Source organism: Panthera leo, chromosome F2 (assembly GCF_018350215.1).
Source record: "Panthera leo isolate Ple1 chromosome F2, P.leo_Ple1_pat1.1, whole genome shotgun sequence".
Taxonomy (NCBI): domain Eukaryota; kingdom Metazoa; phylum Chordata; class Mammalia; order Carnivora; family Felidae; genus Panthera; species Panthera leo.
In genome coordinates this window covers 16,810,041-16,825,881 of record NC_056695.1, presented here as the reverse complement: position 1 = coordinate 16,825,881, position 15,841 = coordinate 16,810,041, and the positions used below count along the sequence as shown (strand labels likewise).

At 42.1% G+C, this 15,841-nt stretch overlaps 1 protein-coding gene across 3 annotated transcripts in view; it reads right to left on the bottom strand.

Moving 5' to 3' along the window:
• Positions 1 to 15,529, bottom strand: part of TRIM55 (tripartite motif containing 55) — a 42,521-nt gene extending 26,992 nt beyond the window's left edge. For all 3 annotated transcript variants that reach the window (XM_042923209.1, XM_042923211.1, XM_042923210.1), the window contains exons 1-4: positions 15,268 to 15,529; positions 14,524 to 14,696; positions 8,211 to 8,376; positions 6,212 to 6,307 (exon numbers count right to left, since the gene is read on the bottom strand). In XM_042923209.1, the coding sequence (XP_042779143.1) occupies positions 6,212 to 6,307; positions 8,211 to 8,376; positions 14,524 to 14,696; positions 15,268 to 15,435 (603 nt within the window). In that variant the 5' untranslated portion in view covers positions 15,436 to 15,529. The remainder of the gene's footprint in view (positions 1 to 6,211; positions 6,308 to 8,210; positions 8,377 to 14,523; positions 14,697 to 15,267) is intronic.
• Between the last annotated feature and the right edge of the window lie 312 nt (positions 15,530 to 15,841).

Sequence of the window (15,841 nt, the reverse complement as noted above, 5' to 3'; positions counted from 1 at the left end):
TTATTGTCTAACTCCTGTACTAGAATAAAACCTTCCTGAGAGCAGGAACCTTTTCTGTTTAGTTCATCACTATTTTCCAGTATTATGTGTGCAGAATATGGTGTATAATGCACACCTGAGAAATATGATCTGAATGACTGAGTGAATGAATGACATATGATTTGTATCTAGGGATATTCAGTCCTCAAAAGTTTCTATGTTCCCAGAAAATAGATATTTAAGTAGATACTCCAAGACTCTGCTTCGTTTAGTGCTCAAAAGAAAACTGTGCAACCTTAGGGAAGCCATTTAATCTCAGGATGATTTTCTCATCTGTACAATAAGGGTTGGGATTGGATGATTGCCAAGGTCCCTTTTGACTACAGTTCCAAGACTCTATGACTTCAGATAAATGTGGGGATATTTCAGTGTCTTAAGGCTCTAAAATGCCTCTTCCTATTCCTGGCAAGTTTCAGAGTGGTTATCTACAGTATTAAGACATAAATTATATGTCCGGACCCTGCAATGTCAGTCCCAGCTTGGGAATGTGCCAGGGCTATGACAGGAAAACCTAAGACAATTGTAACCGCTGCTCTTACCATGTAAGGAACATGCCTCTGTGACCAAAATAGAGCTGAAGATAAGCTCCTAGCCCACCATTTGTCACTGAGCAACTGTGGCTCTACCCAGCCCATTCACATACGCACTGCATACCTCCAGCACTCATCCACACACTCTCGTTTGGGGCTGCAGCTCTGGGTCTGGAAGTGCTCAGTCAGCTACATTTGAAATACAGTACTTTAGAATTCCCTTCATTAAGCCAAATAGGGTTTCCTTTCCCCACCACCCCCAAAAGAAGGGGGGGGGGAAGCAGATTAATATTACTAAAGAGAGAACTGTATTAAAGTAGAAAGATTCTCCTGAGGAAATCAGTCAACATTTACTGGTAAAGCCCCAATTTCTAGCACTTGGGAGAAGTTCCACGAGTGCAGACTAGGATGAGTCTGGGTCTCCAGACCCAGACCCAAAGGTGGGTCTCCACCGGGCTATACAAGAAAAGAGGCAGACAAATGAGGATAATGTGTTCCTTCCAGGCACATGAACTGGAGTTCAGCTCCTCTCCCATCAGCGGGGTCCCCTTGTGCAGTGCTCAGCAGAGCAACTCTACCCAGCAGCCATGGGTCTCCAGACTCCCAAACTCATGCTGTTTTCTACCATATCACGTTGCCACCCACTTCATGTTAGAAGAACAATTATGTTCTAATCAGTGGATCTCTAAAACTTACTCCTGGGGTTCTTCTCCAGATCATTTAAAAGCTCCTTGAGCAAACTCTCTAAAGCAGAGAGCCCAGTGAGCCATACTGACTTGGGTCCTCTGGTTCAGTGAAAGCCACAAGCCCATGGCAAGCTGAGAAGTTGTTTAATTTGCTCCCATACGTAGTAGAGAGTCAACTCGTCTCCCAGAAGAGCCTCATCCTCCCTTGGTTGCCAGTATTTTGCCTCTTAGATAAATAATAGGGCTAATATCTCCTGCCATTCATGTTCAGTTTTTCCATCTGAAGGGGGTTGCTTAGCTCTGCATCATAATTACTCAGGACCCTGAAGGCCTTACTCTGATACTGCTTAAAAGATGCTCCAGATGCTCCAGTGGTTCAAATGATTATTAGCATTGTTACAATAAGTGTGGTCTTTCCAAGCTGACTATGAGAATAATATGAGGTAACACTTATCAAGCCCCTGGCATGTGCCTCTTACCCCAATTTAGTCATCTCAGTAACACTGTGAAGAATGCAGTATTAACCCCAGTGTACCAGTGAGGAAGTTGAGGGACAAAGGGCTTAAAGTAACTTTCCAAGGTCATATAGTTAAATGACAGCTAAAAGTCTAACTCTGAAACCTGTTCTTTTAAGCATATGTTCTATTGCCTTTGAAATGTTGCCTTAAAAATTCTGGAATGCTTATTAAAGTGATTCTTACAATATTTATACGTCATATTTGTAACTTCATGGACAGTGTCCTAAAAGCTATTTGGGTAAAATTATTGTTTTGGAAATACAATAGGTTTGTTGTCATTGAAGAATCATTGGCGGATCTTATTAAAGTCCTCATTTTTAAGATAATGGAAATGCTCAAGATCAAATAGTTATTATTCAACTTGTAGCTGTTTCCTTTAGACATGCATCCATACAAAACAGGATTATTTCTAGGCCTGCTTGTCTGTCAGCCTCAGGAGGACCGGAATTAATAGCCTACTCTCTTGGGTATCTAGTGACATAGGATAAATGCCCTTTGTAAAGACTATAAGACGGAGACAGAGGTTATGATTTTTAGCAATGAGGAAGGAAAGCCAAGCACAGTATTCTGGAAACAGAGAGCTCCCAAGGCAGTGCATTTGTCCACTCCAACCAGCAGCCCTCTTTCTGAGTCCTAGCCTATCCCAGAACATTTCCTGGGCTGGAAAGGCAAGTATAGCTCCAGACCATGCTGGGCTTATATAGAACAGCCTAGAAGGCCCTCCAACCTGCAGTCGAGAGCTCTGGGAACATCTCAGCTTGTGCGACATTCAGCTAGGAGTACTAAAAAGGCTGAAGGCTCCTTCACCCACTGTCAGATCCACAGCAAAGAGAAAAAAAATGCCACTCCTCCTTTTGACACAGTTCAGATTGCCCTTTCATGACTACAGCCCTTTTCAAAGCCACTCTCATAATCATTGTAAACTCATATCAATTGCATACATTATTTAAAAAATTTTTTTTAATGTTTATTTATTTGTTTTGAGAGAGAGAGAGAGAGAGAGAGCAGGGGAGGGGCAGAGAGTGAGAATCTCAAGCAGGCTCTGCAAAGTCAGCACTGAGCCGGATGCGGGGCTCCTTCCCACAAACTGGGAGATCATTACCTGAGACGAAATCAAGAGTTGGACACTTAACTGACTGAACCACCCAAGTGCCCCTTTTAATTTTAATTTTTAAAATGTTACTTATTTTGAGAGAGAGTGAGCGAGCACACATGCATGAACTGGGGAGCAGCAGAGAGAGAGGGAGAAAGGGAAAGCATACGTTATTTTTAAATGATAACAAGGAGTCCACAGTGTGATTTAGCCTAAGCTCGGCAGCTCTCCAGGGCTGATCCTGGGCCAGGTGCCTGACCAGACCAGCCCTGCAAGACATTACATGATCAAGGACAAAATTAGACACGTACAAGGGATGGGCACTCCTACCAAAGGGCAGGTGTCTGGGCCCCATGTGGGAAGAGGCAAGGTAATTGGGGAAGGATAGTGCCCACCCAGGGACTACTCCATTTCCCATCCCTAAGGGGTTCTTCACCAATCAGAAGAGCGACTTCTTTAAACAACAGCTCCCCACCCCCTGGCCAGGAGCCACCAATGGCTTCCCAGAAAATGTTTCCAGGCAGGTGGTGAGCAAAGTCAGGAAGGAAAACAACTACCCCAGCGAGAATGGGAGACACAGGAGCTCTGCTCTGTGACCCTGAACTCTGGTACAGAATTCACCTGCTCTGCAAGGTAGGATCATTTCACTCTAAGTCAAGAACCTCGTGTGCTTCACTACATGCAGCTTTGCAGGCTAGTGCTCACAAAGTGAGCCTCTGGTGTTTTGCCCAGGCTCTGTGGGAGAGCACTTTAGTGATTACAGGTGCACCATGTGGCCATTTGTGGCAGTGTCTCTGTCCTCTGTCCTCTTCAAATGGAGGATATTTGCATCAAATAGGGATCATAAAATCAGAGACCTCCATGAGGCTCTGAGCCAATACCTACATCTGCAGATGAGCCACCTAAACTGATCGGAAAGAACTGTGCTTTTCTGAGCAACATTCATTCTGTATTTATTTTACTATTAAAAAAATGTCCAGGTCTCTTTACAAAAATGCGAAATATAGGAATATATAAGGAAGACAGTAGTCCCACTGTTCATTACTCCTAACCTTTTGGTTTCTGGAGTTTTTCCCCATATAAATATATATAGGGGTTATTTATGAATATATACATTCTATACTGTTTTATTTCCTTAAAGTAAAATCTCAGAAGTGAAATAAATAGGTAAAAGGGATGGACACTTTTAAGACTCCTGCCAATTTACAGCTTCATCTGAAAGCCCTACAGGGAACAATTACATTTGTCTAGTAGCCTGTGAAAGTACTTATAAAAGTGTGTCATGTTTGATGAATACTTTTATCAGTAATAATAGGAGTAATAATCCTAAACCTCACTGCCTGGAAGTTCCTCCTGATATCTGCACTAAATCCCTTCTCCTGACTTAATTTCAAACCTGTTCCTGCTTGTCTTGTTCACAGTGAAAGAAAAAACAGCTGCTCCCTATTGTGCCCCTGACCGGCCTCCAGGAAGAAAACCAGTTGTCAAATCTCTCCCCGCCCTCTCAGTGTCCCCCGATGCTGGCTACAGGGAGCCCGGTTTGTTTGCATTTCTTTGCTCAAGGCCAAATGTGACCCCCAGAGCTTTTCTCCCGTATGTGTTCTGCAGCCTTGGTGTCCCAGACAGAGATCTCTGATGAAGGCTTGACCAGAGATGAGTATAGAGATTACCTCACTTACCCACAAGCAACCCACTCCTATTTATACACCCAAGACTCAACATGGCACCACACTGGAGTGCTGATTCATGGTTTACTGATTAAGTTGTATTTGGCCTTTACTGTAAATAAGTGAAAAGATAAGAGTTTATATTGTCCATTTTGTAATCTCTTTGGGCTCTTCACCAAAAGAAAACTTCCCTTCTGTAAATGGATCCCAGATTTATCATGATCTTTACAGGAATATAGATATGGAGAAGAAAGGACATTGATTTTAATGGTGTAGAAATCTAAAACGAGATGGTTATGGCCAATGTCTTGAAGTGATTATCCAGGAACCAGCCTTTGGCTTCTGATAGAATTTGCCTTTCTAATGATAAAATAATGAAAACAGGGTATTTATCAGGCACTCACCATATACTAGGCACTGTGCTAAGCATTTTGCTTATGCTTAATTTTTCACAGTAACTCTGTAAGGTGGGTACTATGCCCCATTTTTACAGAGGAGAAAAATGAAGGATTGAATGTACATGAGAAGGGATCTTTAAAACATAATACATAATTAAAAAAAAGCAGAACGAGAAATATAGCACATTACCATTTATAAAAGTAAAAGACGTGCATATAAAATAATCAACATTTTAGAAGAGTATAAGTGAACGGAACACCAAACATGTTAGAGTGGTTATGTACAGAGAAGAGAACAGGACTGGGATATGGAGATAAAAAGAAATAAGTAGATAAGAGGGGCCTTGCCTACAGCAATACAGACAATATGCTACAGACTGAGCAGTACAATGCCTCAACACTGCATCTGAGGTCCAACTACAAAAACCAACAACCCCAAAACTTAAAGCAGGGAGTAATAAATGGCTCCACGTTACAGATCCAGAGACCTGCACTCAACCCAGCTGTCTTGCACCTGCCCTCTGTGCAGCCTGGCTTAACTAGTCTGTGAATCTTCAGTTCTTGAAAAGGTATCTGCCACATAGCTAAATCTCTTTAGGCTTCAGCTTTTTGCCTTCAGCAATTACACAGTTTATACTTGATCTTGAGGAAGGGTGGATTCACAGTATTTCTTATATGCCAAGCTTCAGTGTGAGCTAAACAGCCAGCCATTTATGCATTTGTTCACCAAGTTTGTATCAAGTGTTTATTATGTTCCAGGCACTGGGCCAGGCAGAGGGCAGATATGAATGAGCCAGAGCTCTGGTCTCAATGAAATCCATGACTAAATCATTCTGTAACCACAGATACATCTTCCTCCTTCTGCTATCCCCTTTGTGGCCCCGCTGTCAGAGTGCAGATATGCAGCTCAAACCTGCACATGATTTTCCAAAGCACTAACTAGTACTCCTTAAGACATTTGGATTTCCACAAAGAAATAGTACTATAATGGTGGATAACACTTATTTTCATTACTGGTAATTGATTTTTCTTCTAACTAATCTTTTAAAATGGATTGACCAACAAAAAACAGCAAATGTAACAACCACCCCAGTAGATGTGGTAAAATCTGCCTTGTTGACTCACATGGTAACTTCTCTTCCTGAGCCAGGAGGAGAATGTTTTAGAGACATATGAGGAAGGCGGTCATTCTATAAGGAAAGATTGTGTGGCACTGAGGCAGCCACAACCCCCCAGGAGTTCAGGCTTGGTGTATATTCAGCCGGAGTTGTTTGACTTACCTCAATAGTTTTACAGGTGTCCTCCAGCTGGCTGATTACTCCCTGGACTCGATCATTGCTTCCCACAAGGACAGCAATGCCATCACTGAGCTCAGACTAATGAAGAGAAAGGAGGTATGCAAAGTTTTAGGGGTTTTCTAGTCAGCCCTGATTGTAGATAAATTGTAGTATTATCCTCATGGATTCCTAATCCAGCGTCCACTGAACCCCATAGGAGTAACAGGCGTATAAGGCCTGTGAACCTCCTGGTCTTGTAATAAAATTCTGTCGAGATGTGTATATGAATGTATTTGTCTGGGAAGAAGTTTCATAGTTTTCACCAAATTCTTAACGGAGACTGAGATCTGACCTTGCTAATAACATCATAAACACTGAATTATAGATTATAGAGAATAGCATATTCAAGCTAAGTAATTATAAATATTGTTTATAAATTCAGTGGAGTCCAATATGTGACTTCAGAGACCTGAAATGAATTGTTTTCCTAGTGTAGCTCAGGATCCATTTTACTAGGGAAATGAGAATAGTAAATATTCATTTATTCAACTGACTCAACTAACACGCACCTTCTATGTGCTAGGTGTGCAAATACATATGTACTAGACTAAGTTATTACAAACTTGAAACTCTAGCATTTGACTGGTTCTAGGGGAGGGTTTTCAACTTGAAATTCCTCTCCGCTTTCCAAGACTGGCTATCAGGGAGCACTGAATGGGGAATTTGGAGACCTACCTGCTTGATCCAACTCTGCCTTTAACTTGTTTATGATGTTGGCCAAACATGTAATCAATGTGGACCCTAAATTTCTTGGATATAAAGTGAGAAGGTTGGACCAGAACAGTGGTTGTAAAACATTGTAAAGCTTCAGAACCCTTTCTTCAGAAAAAGGAAGCTAATGTGGAATCCCAGTAGATAAGAGTGAAGCTGCTCTGTCCAAACAGGAGTGGGGTAGAAGTCCTGCCAGTCTGTCCTGTCCATCCCACGTGAGTTCCTAGGGCTCTGAGGGAAATCGTGTGAAACAAGTACCATTCGGTTCTAACATGCCATGACTTGAGGGGGATGGATGGGTGTGGAAGGATAAGGGGAAATAAACCACAAATGGATTGAAAAATAAATAAATGTTACAGATGTCTTGCTAAATTCTGCTTTTTTGGCAGTTATCACTCACTGGTCATGACTGGTATTGCCCAAAAGTTTGGCTTTCACATTTGATTCCAACTCTGACCCTCACAGTAAAATATCTACCAAATGTGGGACCTGTGATTCTTCATAGAAAGGAGCTAAGATATGGAGCTCCTCAAATTCTAGGTGTGGGGAGTGGCTGCATCTATTTGAGCACACAACTGCACGTTTATTTGCATCAAATGGGCAAGTTGCTACTTGCCAATGGATGAAACTGGGTTGGCAGGTTAGTGATAAGCTGGGGACATGCTGTGGTTGGTCAGGGTGAGGAGGCTGACGCCCTGGCGGGGGGTGGGGACATGTGTCAAACTGAGAGGAGTCCTTTTAGCAAGTGGCCTAGGTTGAAAGCCTAGGAAGCCAGTTTAACCTGGACTTGAAGGCTAATACAGTAGGAGTTGGGGGAGTAAAGGCCTGGGAAGGGTGCAGGAAACAGTAGCTTTTTTTAGTGAATGAAGAAAAATTCCTGTGACTGGCGTGAAAAGTTAATCCTTTTGTTATCTATAGTCTAAACTTCAAACAGCTCTGACCAGGTCCCAACACATTGCTTGTCTTCAGCAACCTCCCAGATGCACAAATAACAAGCGACCCTTGCCCTCTGTGCACCTTCCTGAGCCTCGGCACCCCTTCCCTCGCTAGCAGTCCCCTTACTCTCTTGGGGATCTAGTGTGTGGCCATGTTTGCACCAGCACTACACCACCTCACGCTCTGAGCTGCCAGGCCTCAGGGCTACGTGGCTTGGGCAGTCCCCTTCAGCAAAGAGAGCCAATCACACAGAAATTCGGAAGGGGCTGGAGAAGAGGAAGAGAGGCTCTGTTACCTTCTGCCTCTGGAACACGTGAGTTAGGGGAGCCACCTGGCAATCCTTGTGTGCCCCAAAGACCTTGCACAGAGAGCAGGTGGGCACTTCACAGTTCAGACAGTAGATGTTGATGCGTTCCTCTTCGTGCTCCTCACACATGGGCTGGTCAGACTTCTTTTCTGGTCTGGGAGGAGGTGGGCAGATAAATGTGTCAGCTCCCATTGCAGCAAAGCAGAGTTGGTGGGGGGTGGGGGGGTGGGATTAGTATTGCTATTCCAGAAAACTTCCAAGGTCCTGTTCTTGTCCTCGGAAACCTCCAAATTCAGTTGCCCTTTGGGCTTAGCAGTGGTGTGCTGATAGATATCTAACGACCAGCCTGGAGTAGGGGATAGGACATGGACACTCTGATCTGTAGTGTTTGACAATTTCTGTGGTGAGGGTTCCCATCATGGCTGATTTAAACTTATTGACGGTTTAAAACACAGCTAGTAAAATTCCTGAAAATTGTTAGGAGTGTGCTCCAGCACTGTCTGCACACACTTACAAGTCTCTTGAGATACTTTCCAATTATGGGTAAAGAAGGAGTATTTGCTGATAAGCTAAATCTCAAGTTTACGCTGGCTTTGCAGAAGCACTAGGTCCCAACTCTACAACCTCCAGCAAACACTTCTCCCACCAAAAGGAAGATAGAGGTGGGCTGGAGGAGTCCAAATCTCTGATTATTAGTCTAGGCACTGATGGAAATAGTTCTGTGTAAGAAGGAATATGTCCATGTGTGCTTCATTAATTTGTTTGGGTCTCTTCCTGCCATTAAGAAAATTAAATGTAAATAATTTCCCGATTGAGGACTTGGCAGGGACTAAGAGTGGGTACTGTGTGCTCAGTGACTGTGAACAGTACTTTAAGCAATAAGAAAAATGCAAAATGCTGTTCTGGGACATGGTGGTAACCTTGGAAGTAAGGACCTCACAGATAATCCCCAGGTTTTAGTTTTCCCAGTAGTTCAGCACCAGCCAAAACTTTTTGGAACTGCAACAGGTAATAATGGAGCATTGGGTTTGTATGTGTTAGTGAGACGATGACCAAGCGAAGAGGAATTGAAAGCATGAAAGGGGAGTGACAAGTCCTTACTATTTAAGAATAACTTGCTGTGGAATCACCTAGAACGGCCCAAGTTCACAGTGTGTGGTGGGGCCCTGTATATTCTCCTAATGATCAGTGTGATTTATGTGTGATGATAAAGATCAAAATTATGTCAAATTGTAGTGCTCTAGGCCCCCTCTGGAGAACATGGTGAGAGATGTGGGTGTAGCCTGCCTCACAAAAACCTGGAATTCTTATACATCCTATCTAAAGACCAAGGTTGTTAATAGTTTTCAGAGGTACCTGAAAAATGTAAATACAAATGCAAAACGTTTCTTCATATTCCCAAACACATATTTATAAGCATCGTTATTTGAAAGATTGGGACTGAATTTTTCTGTTGTTATCAAGATCCACTTTTAAAAAACCGCAGGTATTTATGGACTGTGAAATTGATTATTATGGGCCATGAAATCAATTTAGAGGTCATGACCAGCATTGTTAAAATCAAACTAAAATAGACAGTAAATACATGGGCTATACCTAGTAAGAATAAGTAATGATACCTGAAACTTTTGTTTCTGCTGTACATAGACGCATGTGTATGTTTTACATGCATATGTATGTACATGTATCTAAGTGCACTGGAAACAAAAAGTATATATTTCATGTCTATATATCTATATCCATCCATGTATGTAATGGTCATTGGATCACAATGTAAAATGTACTTCTAGTGTGAGACATGAATAAAATGGTTTGTAAACCATTGATACTGATGTGTGGTACCACATACCTGCAGTCCCAGAACTCAGAGAAAGGCAGAAAATATACTGATTTATATCTACAAATCACTAGGTAGGAGTCAAGTCAAGGAGACTGGGCTGTGGGGGTAAGACCTGGGTCTGGTGAAGAAATTGTATGGGCTTCCAGCTTTGAGATTTTTGTGAAAAGAATTTTCACCTGGTCGCGTAACAATATGGTTTCCATGAAATCTGTGGCTTCCTAACTTGAAATTCTGCCATATCCTTGGAAGTCAATTGAGAAAAGTAAACTCTGCAACCAAGAAATGTATCTTCCTTCCCAGGTCTATCTGTTTCCTCCACAAATATGTGAGTTCCATGAGGGCAGGTTTGTCTTGGTTTTTTTGCTGGATCCCTGGTGCCCAGAACAATGCCTGGCATAGAGTGGTACTCAGTAAATATTTGTTGAATGAATGAGAAATGAAAGAGACTTTGCCAGATGAATGGACAGTATTCCTTGTACTTTAATTCATCTGGGGAAAGCATGTGAAATATGGGGGAAAACCAGGGTCACTTGGCACTCATGAGTGGCAAAGAAACCAGACAACATTCTGAAGACTCCATTTATAAATGACAAAGCCCTTTGGAGGTTCTCTAGAGACTAGAAGTGGTTTGCTCTTCGCTTGTTCAAAGGCTTCTCCACCTCCTATACCTTCTGTCCCATATATCTCCACCTCATAATAATAAATGTCAAGCATGTATCTGGAGTATATGTACTGGAAAATGGCACAGGTGATGCTTCTGTGGCTCACTTCCCTGAAGCATTTCCTGAGGGCAGCTTGCATCCATGTGCTGTTCTGATGTCAGCAGCTGAACCAGAGCTCAGGTCTGTGAGTACATATTATGTATGTATACAATATATATATGTGTATATATATACAGTACGTGCAAACACTTTGGAAATGTGGCAACAGCCATAAGGCTGTATGCTTAGTTTTTGGTTGTGATTATTTTTCCATAATGCAATACAGACTGAGAACTATGTCCCTTATTCCTTATTAGGTTTTTCTTGTTTAGGTGGTTACACAGGCCCAGAGTCGTCCCCACTTAAAAGCGGGTGTATAATAGAGACCTTTAGACAACTTAAAACATATAACAGACTTGGGTCAAACAGGCATGTAGAATAAAGATGTAAATGCGCTTTCATGAGGTGAGGGTAGCTGAGCTCACAGTTGTGGCTCAGGACTCAGCTTCAGATGCTGGCAGTGGCCCCTAGCCACTCAGTGCTGCCTAGTCTCCAGGAGTCTGTAGCCTGCTGTCTCTGGTCTCAGGTTCCTGGAACCATCCTGGTGAATCCTGAAGGGTAGGCATCTGGTCTTGGTGAGGCATTACAGGTGGTACCTTTGAAGTCAAACTTATCTCAAAGCTTAATTCCAGCTGAGCTTCTCCATGTGGTGGTTGTGTGACCTCAGGCAAGTTACTTAACCTCTTTGAGGCTCAGCTTTTATTCATATCTGAAAATTGGCCTGAGGGTCTTCTAATTAAATACAGCAGAATGAACATGTGCCTTTTTTATTTGTGTTTCCTGTGGAAATCCCACTAAAATGAGAGTGGGGAAATTTTAAAAATCGCATTCTAATATAAGTCAAGAAAGACAAAAAATGAGCAACATGACAGCAGATAAGGGATGTCGACCACATGTGGGAAATTGAGAACTTCTGGATGAAAGGAAGTGACTCTTCTTTCTGCCAAGCGCCTGCGGGGGAGAAGGCTGAGAGTAGCAAACTGACTTGAGCTGAGGGACCCCAGAAAGGCTCTGCAACTGCGGCAGCCAGGTATTTCGAAGGCAGGAGTGTGGGGGGAGGCTAAAAAGCGGGGCACTTTTTTGCATATTTCGGAAGATTGCTTGAGGATGTGCTCCATGTAAAACAGTAGAATAAACCAACAAAGAGAAAGACGTAGGCTCTAGGCAATAAGGATTCAACCCAGGGAAGAGGAAAAAAGTAGGTGAAGCCCAACGACGTGAGGGCACTGTCCTGACTTTCTGCAGTGAAAAGTCCATAGAGAATGTCTAAATTGAAAAATCAGAAATAGGAGTACACAGATCTGTAGTATACAGATGTCACCGGGTGATAAAGAACAGAAAAACAGCTAAAACAATTAAAAGTGGTTGGCTCTGGGGAGTGAGACTGGGGGGTGGAGAGTGGGGTGGGAGCGTGGGCCTCATTAGAGGTGTCCTAGTACTATTTGAATGTTTAAATTATGTATATGAGTTAGTTTGAGTAGAATATTCAAAGTTTTTAATAAGGTAATGATAATAATCACAATCTCACAGGATTGTTGTGCAGATTAAAGAATTACATGTGATTCATGTGTAAAGCACCCTGAACAGTGGTTGGCACATATTAGTTTTACTTATTATAAAGTTAATTATGATTTTTGTGATTACTATTAATGAAATAAATTCCTTCTCGTGTCCACCTCTCCAAACTGTGGCTAGTTCAGCACCAGGCAGTTATTCTAGATAAGGCCAGGTTTTGTTGAGATCTACGATGTCTGGTCTTTCTGTGGGAGGTCAGAGTTGACCAGCCCCTCTCCTTTCTGCCCCCACACCAATGACTGTGAGCCAGAGATGGGTGCCCCTCACTCTGAATATCCAAGGTTATTCTAAGGTTGCCTAATGTTCTCTGAGGCTCAGGGTTCTGGGCTGGCAAGGCTGCCAGCCTCCAGGGAACACCTGGGTGTATGCCCAAACATGTACCTGGGCCCTCTGTGCAACTTGTGATTTTACTACCAAGTAAAAATGTCCCAAGGCAAGTCTCAAGTTCAAGAAATAACAGTGTAAGAAGAACTTGATAATCAGAAAAACACCACTGGTCCACCCAGCTATAAGCTTCATTGTTGGAAATTTGGTTCATTACCTTTATACCGTTTGTGCACCTGGGCACTTTTTTGGCAGATGCACATGTAGACTTTATAGTTAAAGTAAGGACATGTCTTTTGGTTTTGCTAATGCTACAAGTTTTAACATCTTTCTTCTCTGGATTTCATAACATTGTTATTATTTCCCATGTTTCAAGCTCTCACTGTAGCAAGTAGCAAAAGGAAATTATTGCAATAAATAGAACATGTAAGAAGCTTTTTGGTGTTGCTTAATTAGCTGGCACTTATGAAGCAACTATTCTATGCAAGACACTGTACTAGGCACTAAATCAGTTCTTATATCAACACCCTTAATAATTGGTTGGTTATTAGTTGACTTTTTTTTGAGACAGTGTGTGTATTCGCATTTTAAAGTAATGTAAAACAATGAAATCAGATCTGTGAAGCAACAGCAGCAACAACAGTATTTTCCTTCTTCTGCAGACACTTTGGAAGCAAAGGAAATAGCTGACTCTGTATCTCTGTAATATGTCATCGGTAATTACTCTTCTTCCCCCACTTCCATCTAGATCCTGGCACTATCTAATTTAGTTTGAATCTTAAGCAGAAACTAATAGCCATAATGATTATAATAATTATATGTTAGATTTATGGAACAGCTTTCCTTCTAAGAGTGCTAGGCTCTTAAAGCCCTGCAGATGTTCCATAAATACATGTGTCCTAATAAGAATCACAATGAGTTCATTTCCAGATGGTCTCAATATTGCTATCAGGCTTTGTGGACTGGACTGACCTGTGTACAATTGAAAAAGGGCTCTTCACACCATGCCTTCTAGGAATGAACTACTACGGTGTTGTCTCTAGGAAAGGAACTCTATAGCCAATGTGATTAGATGAGGAAGAAGCCTTTTTTTTTTTTTTTTTTTTTTTTTTAATGAATGGATGCATATACTGAGTATCAATCCAACAGGTGAATGCTGAGAGTATGCAGCAAATACAATCTAGAGAGTAGAGAAACATAACCCAAATGCCATCTTCTTCCCCCACCCACCCATGTCACTAAACTTTAAGTTGCTGAAGGGCAGGACTATGCATTGCTTTGTAACTTCCCAGAGTCCATACAATGATTAACTATGTTAGAGAAATTTGTTTTTTATTATGATCATCTAGACAATTTTAAGGAGAGACTGTTGTCTAAACTAGGAACCGGACTATTTTGGAAAATGCCATTTCTGTTAGTTCTCCTTAAAGTTTTGTACTGTGAATTTTCTGCTGTGTAGAATTGGGAGCTACGAAGGACCTGTGAAGTGCAGAAATGTCTAAAATATGCGTAATACAGGGCTGAGAGGGGTAGGCCGCATTATGCCTCTCTCAGTATTACTGAACAGATTAGTGTTAATGAATTACTTCATTCTTAAATTGATGCAAAGTCTTGGGCACCAGCTCCCTTCTCTTTCCATGAGTGATTCTCACACTGGTAAGGACTCACTTGGAAAAACATTTTCCTATAAGACAATGTCTGTGATTGGCAAACGAGCATTGGATAGATTGATCTGTTAGAACAAACAAACAAATACACAAAACCAAGCTTCAGATGGGTGTGACACATGAAGGGACAGTACCTGGTGGACTCCTGCTTATAGATGTCAATGATATTTTCCACCAGCAGGTTCCTCTGAAGGCCATATATCCCATGTCTGTCCAGAACCACTTCGTGTCTACAGGATGGGCAGCGAAACCGGCCCCCTGATGCCACAGTGGTGCCTCCTCTTGTGGGCAAATACGGGTTAGAGGCCTGTTCTTGCCAAGCAAGAAAAGAGGAATTAAGTCATGCCACAGGTAGCTTTTCTAAGACTTCTTTTCACTCTGTTACTACAAACAAGGTCAACTTCTACTTTAAGCTGGCCATAAGATAATCCCTTAGGGCTTTAGCAGCAAGTGGTCCTAAAATACAGGCCCAGCACTTTATCCACAGTCAACCGCCATGTACCATTTTCAGCATGAGGCACTTTTCCATCCAACATTTTTATTACCAAAAGCTCTAGCCAGAAACTCTAACATTAATGTCTTAGGAAGCAATTCATTTACAATTTTGAAGCAGATTCAAGGTTTTGTTTTGAAGGTTTTGTTCTGTTTTTTTTTAAACAAATAGGATTCTTAGTATTTAAGTTAAAACTAGATTTGGGAGTAAGGAGGAGTAAGGAGGAGGCAGACAGCAAAGCACAAAGCAAATCATTTAAAAAAATGGTTTTCTTAAAAATGAATGTAGCCTTATAAAGTTTTCTGAAAGAATTCACCTACAAGTTAAGGACTTGATTCCAAGAAGAGAGACTCTTTTTTACCCCCTAAATTCCAAACAAACCTACCTGGAAAATATCACTGGCACATTTCCTACACAGGTTATGCTGACAGGGGAGAATGACCACGGGTTTCGTGAACATCTCTAAGCAGATAGGACAGATGAGTTGCTTCTCCAAGTTATCCATGGTCTGCTGCTCTTTGGAAAAAGACTTATAATTCAAAGATGCGCTCATCTCCTGGCCGTCCCCGTGTGCACTGCCAGGGAAAGGGTGCTCCGAATGGTTTCTGCAAGTGTTTCCTGGAAATAATTCCAAGGATTGGGTGATCAAGTGTCCTTTACGGTTTTTTCGATGGAAGACATTGTTTCAGGCCCAGGTTCAGAGGGGGTGCCTGAGCTGTTTTTAGCAGCGGGGGGGTCACGTGACAGTGGGCTGACTTGTCCATATAAGCCAGTGACAGGAGGATGGATTCTGACAGGTGACAGAGAACAGGAGCCAACATTCCTGCCCCAGGGAGTGAAGAGAGTGAGTGGGAAGAAGGATTACAAACCCCATTTAGACAGAGTTGTGAGGAGAGGGATGTTGAAGCTGACAGTTGTCAACAACAAATGCAAATATGCATGCCTAGTCACTGAGCCAT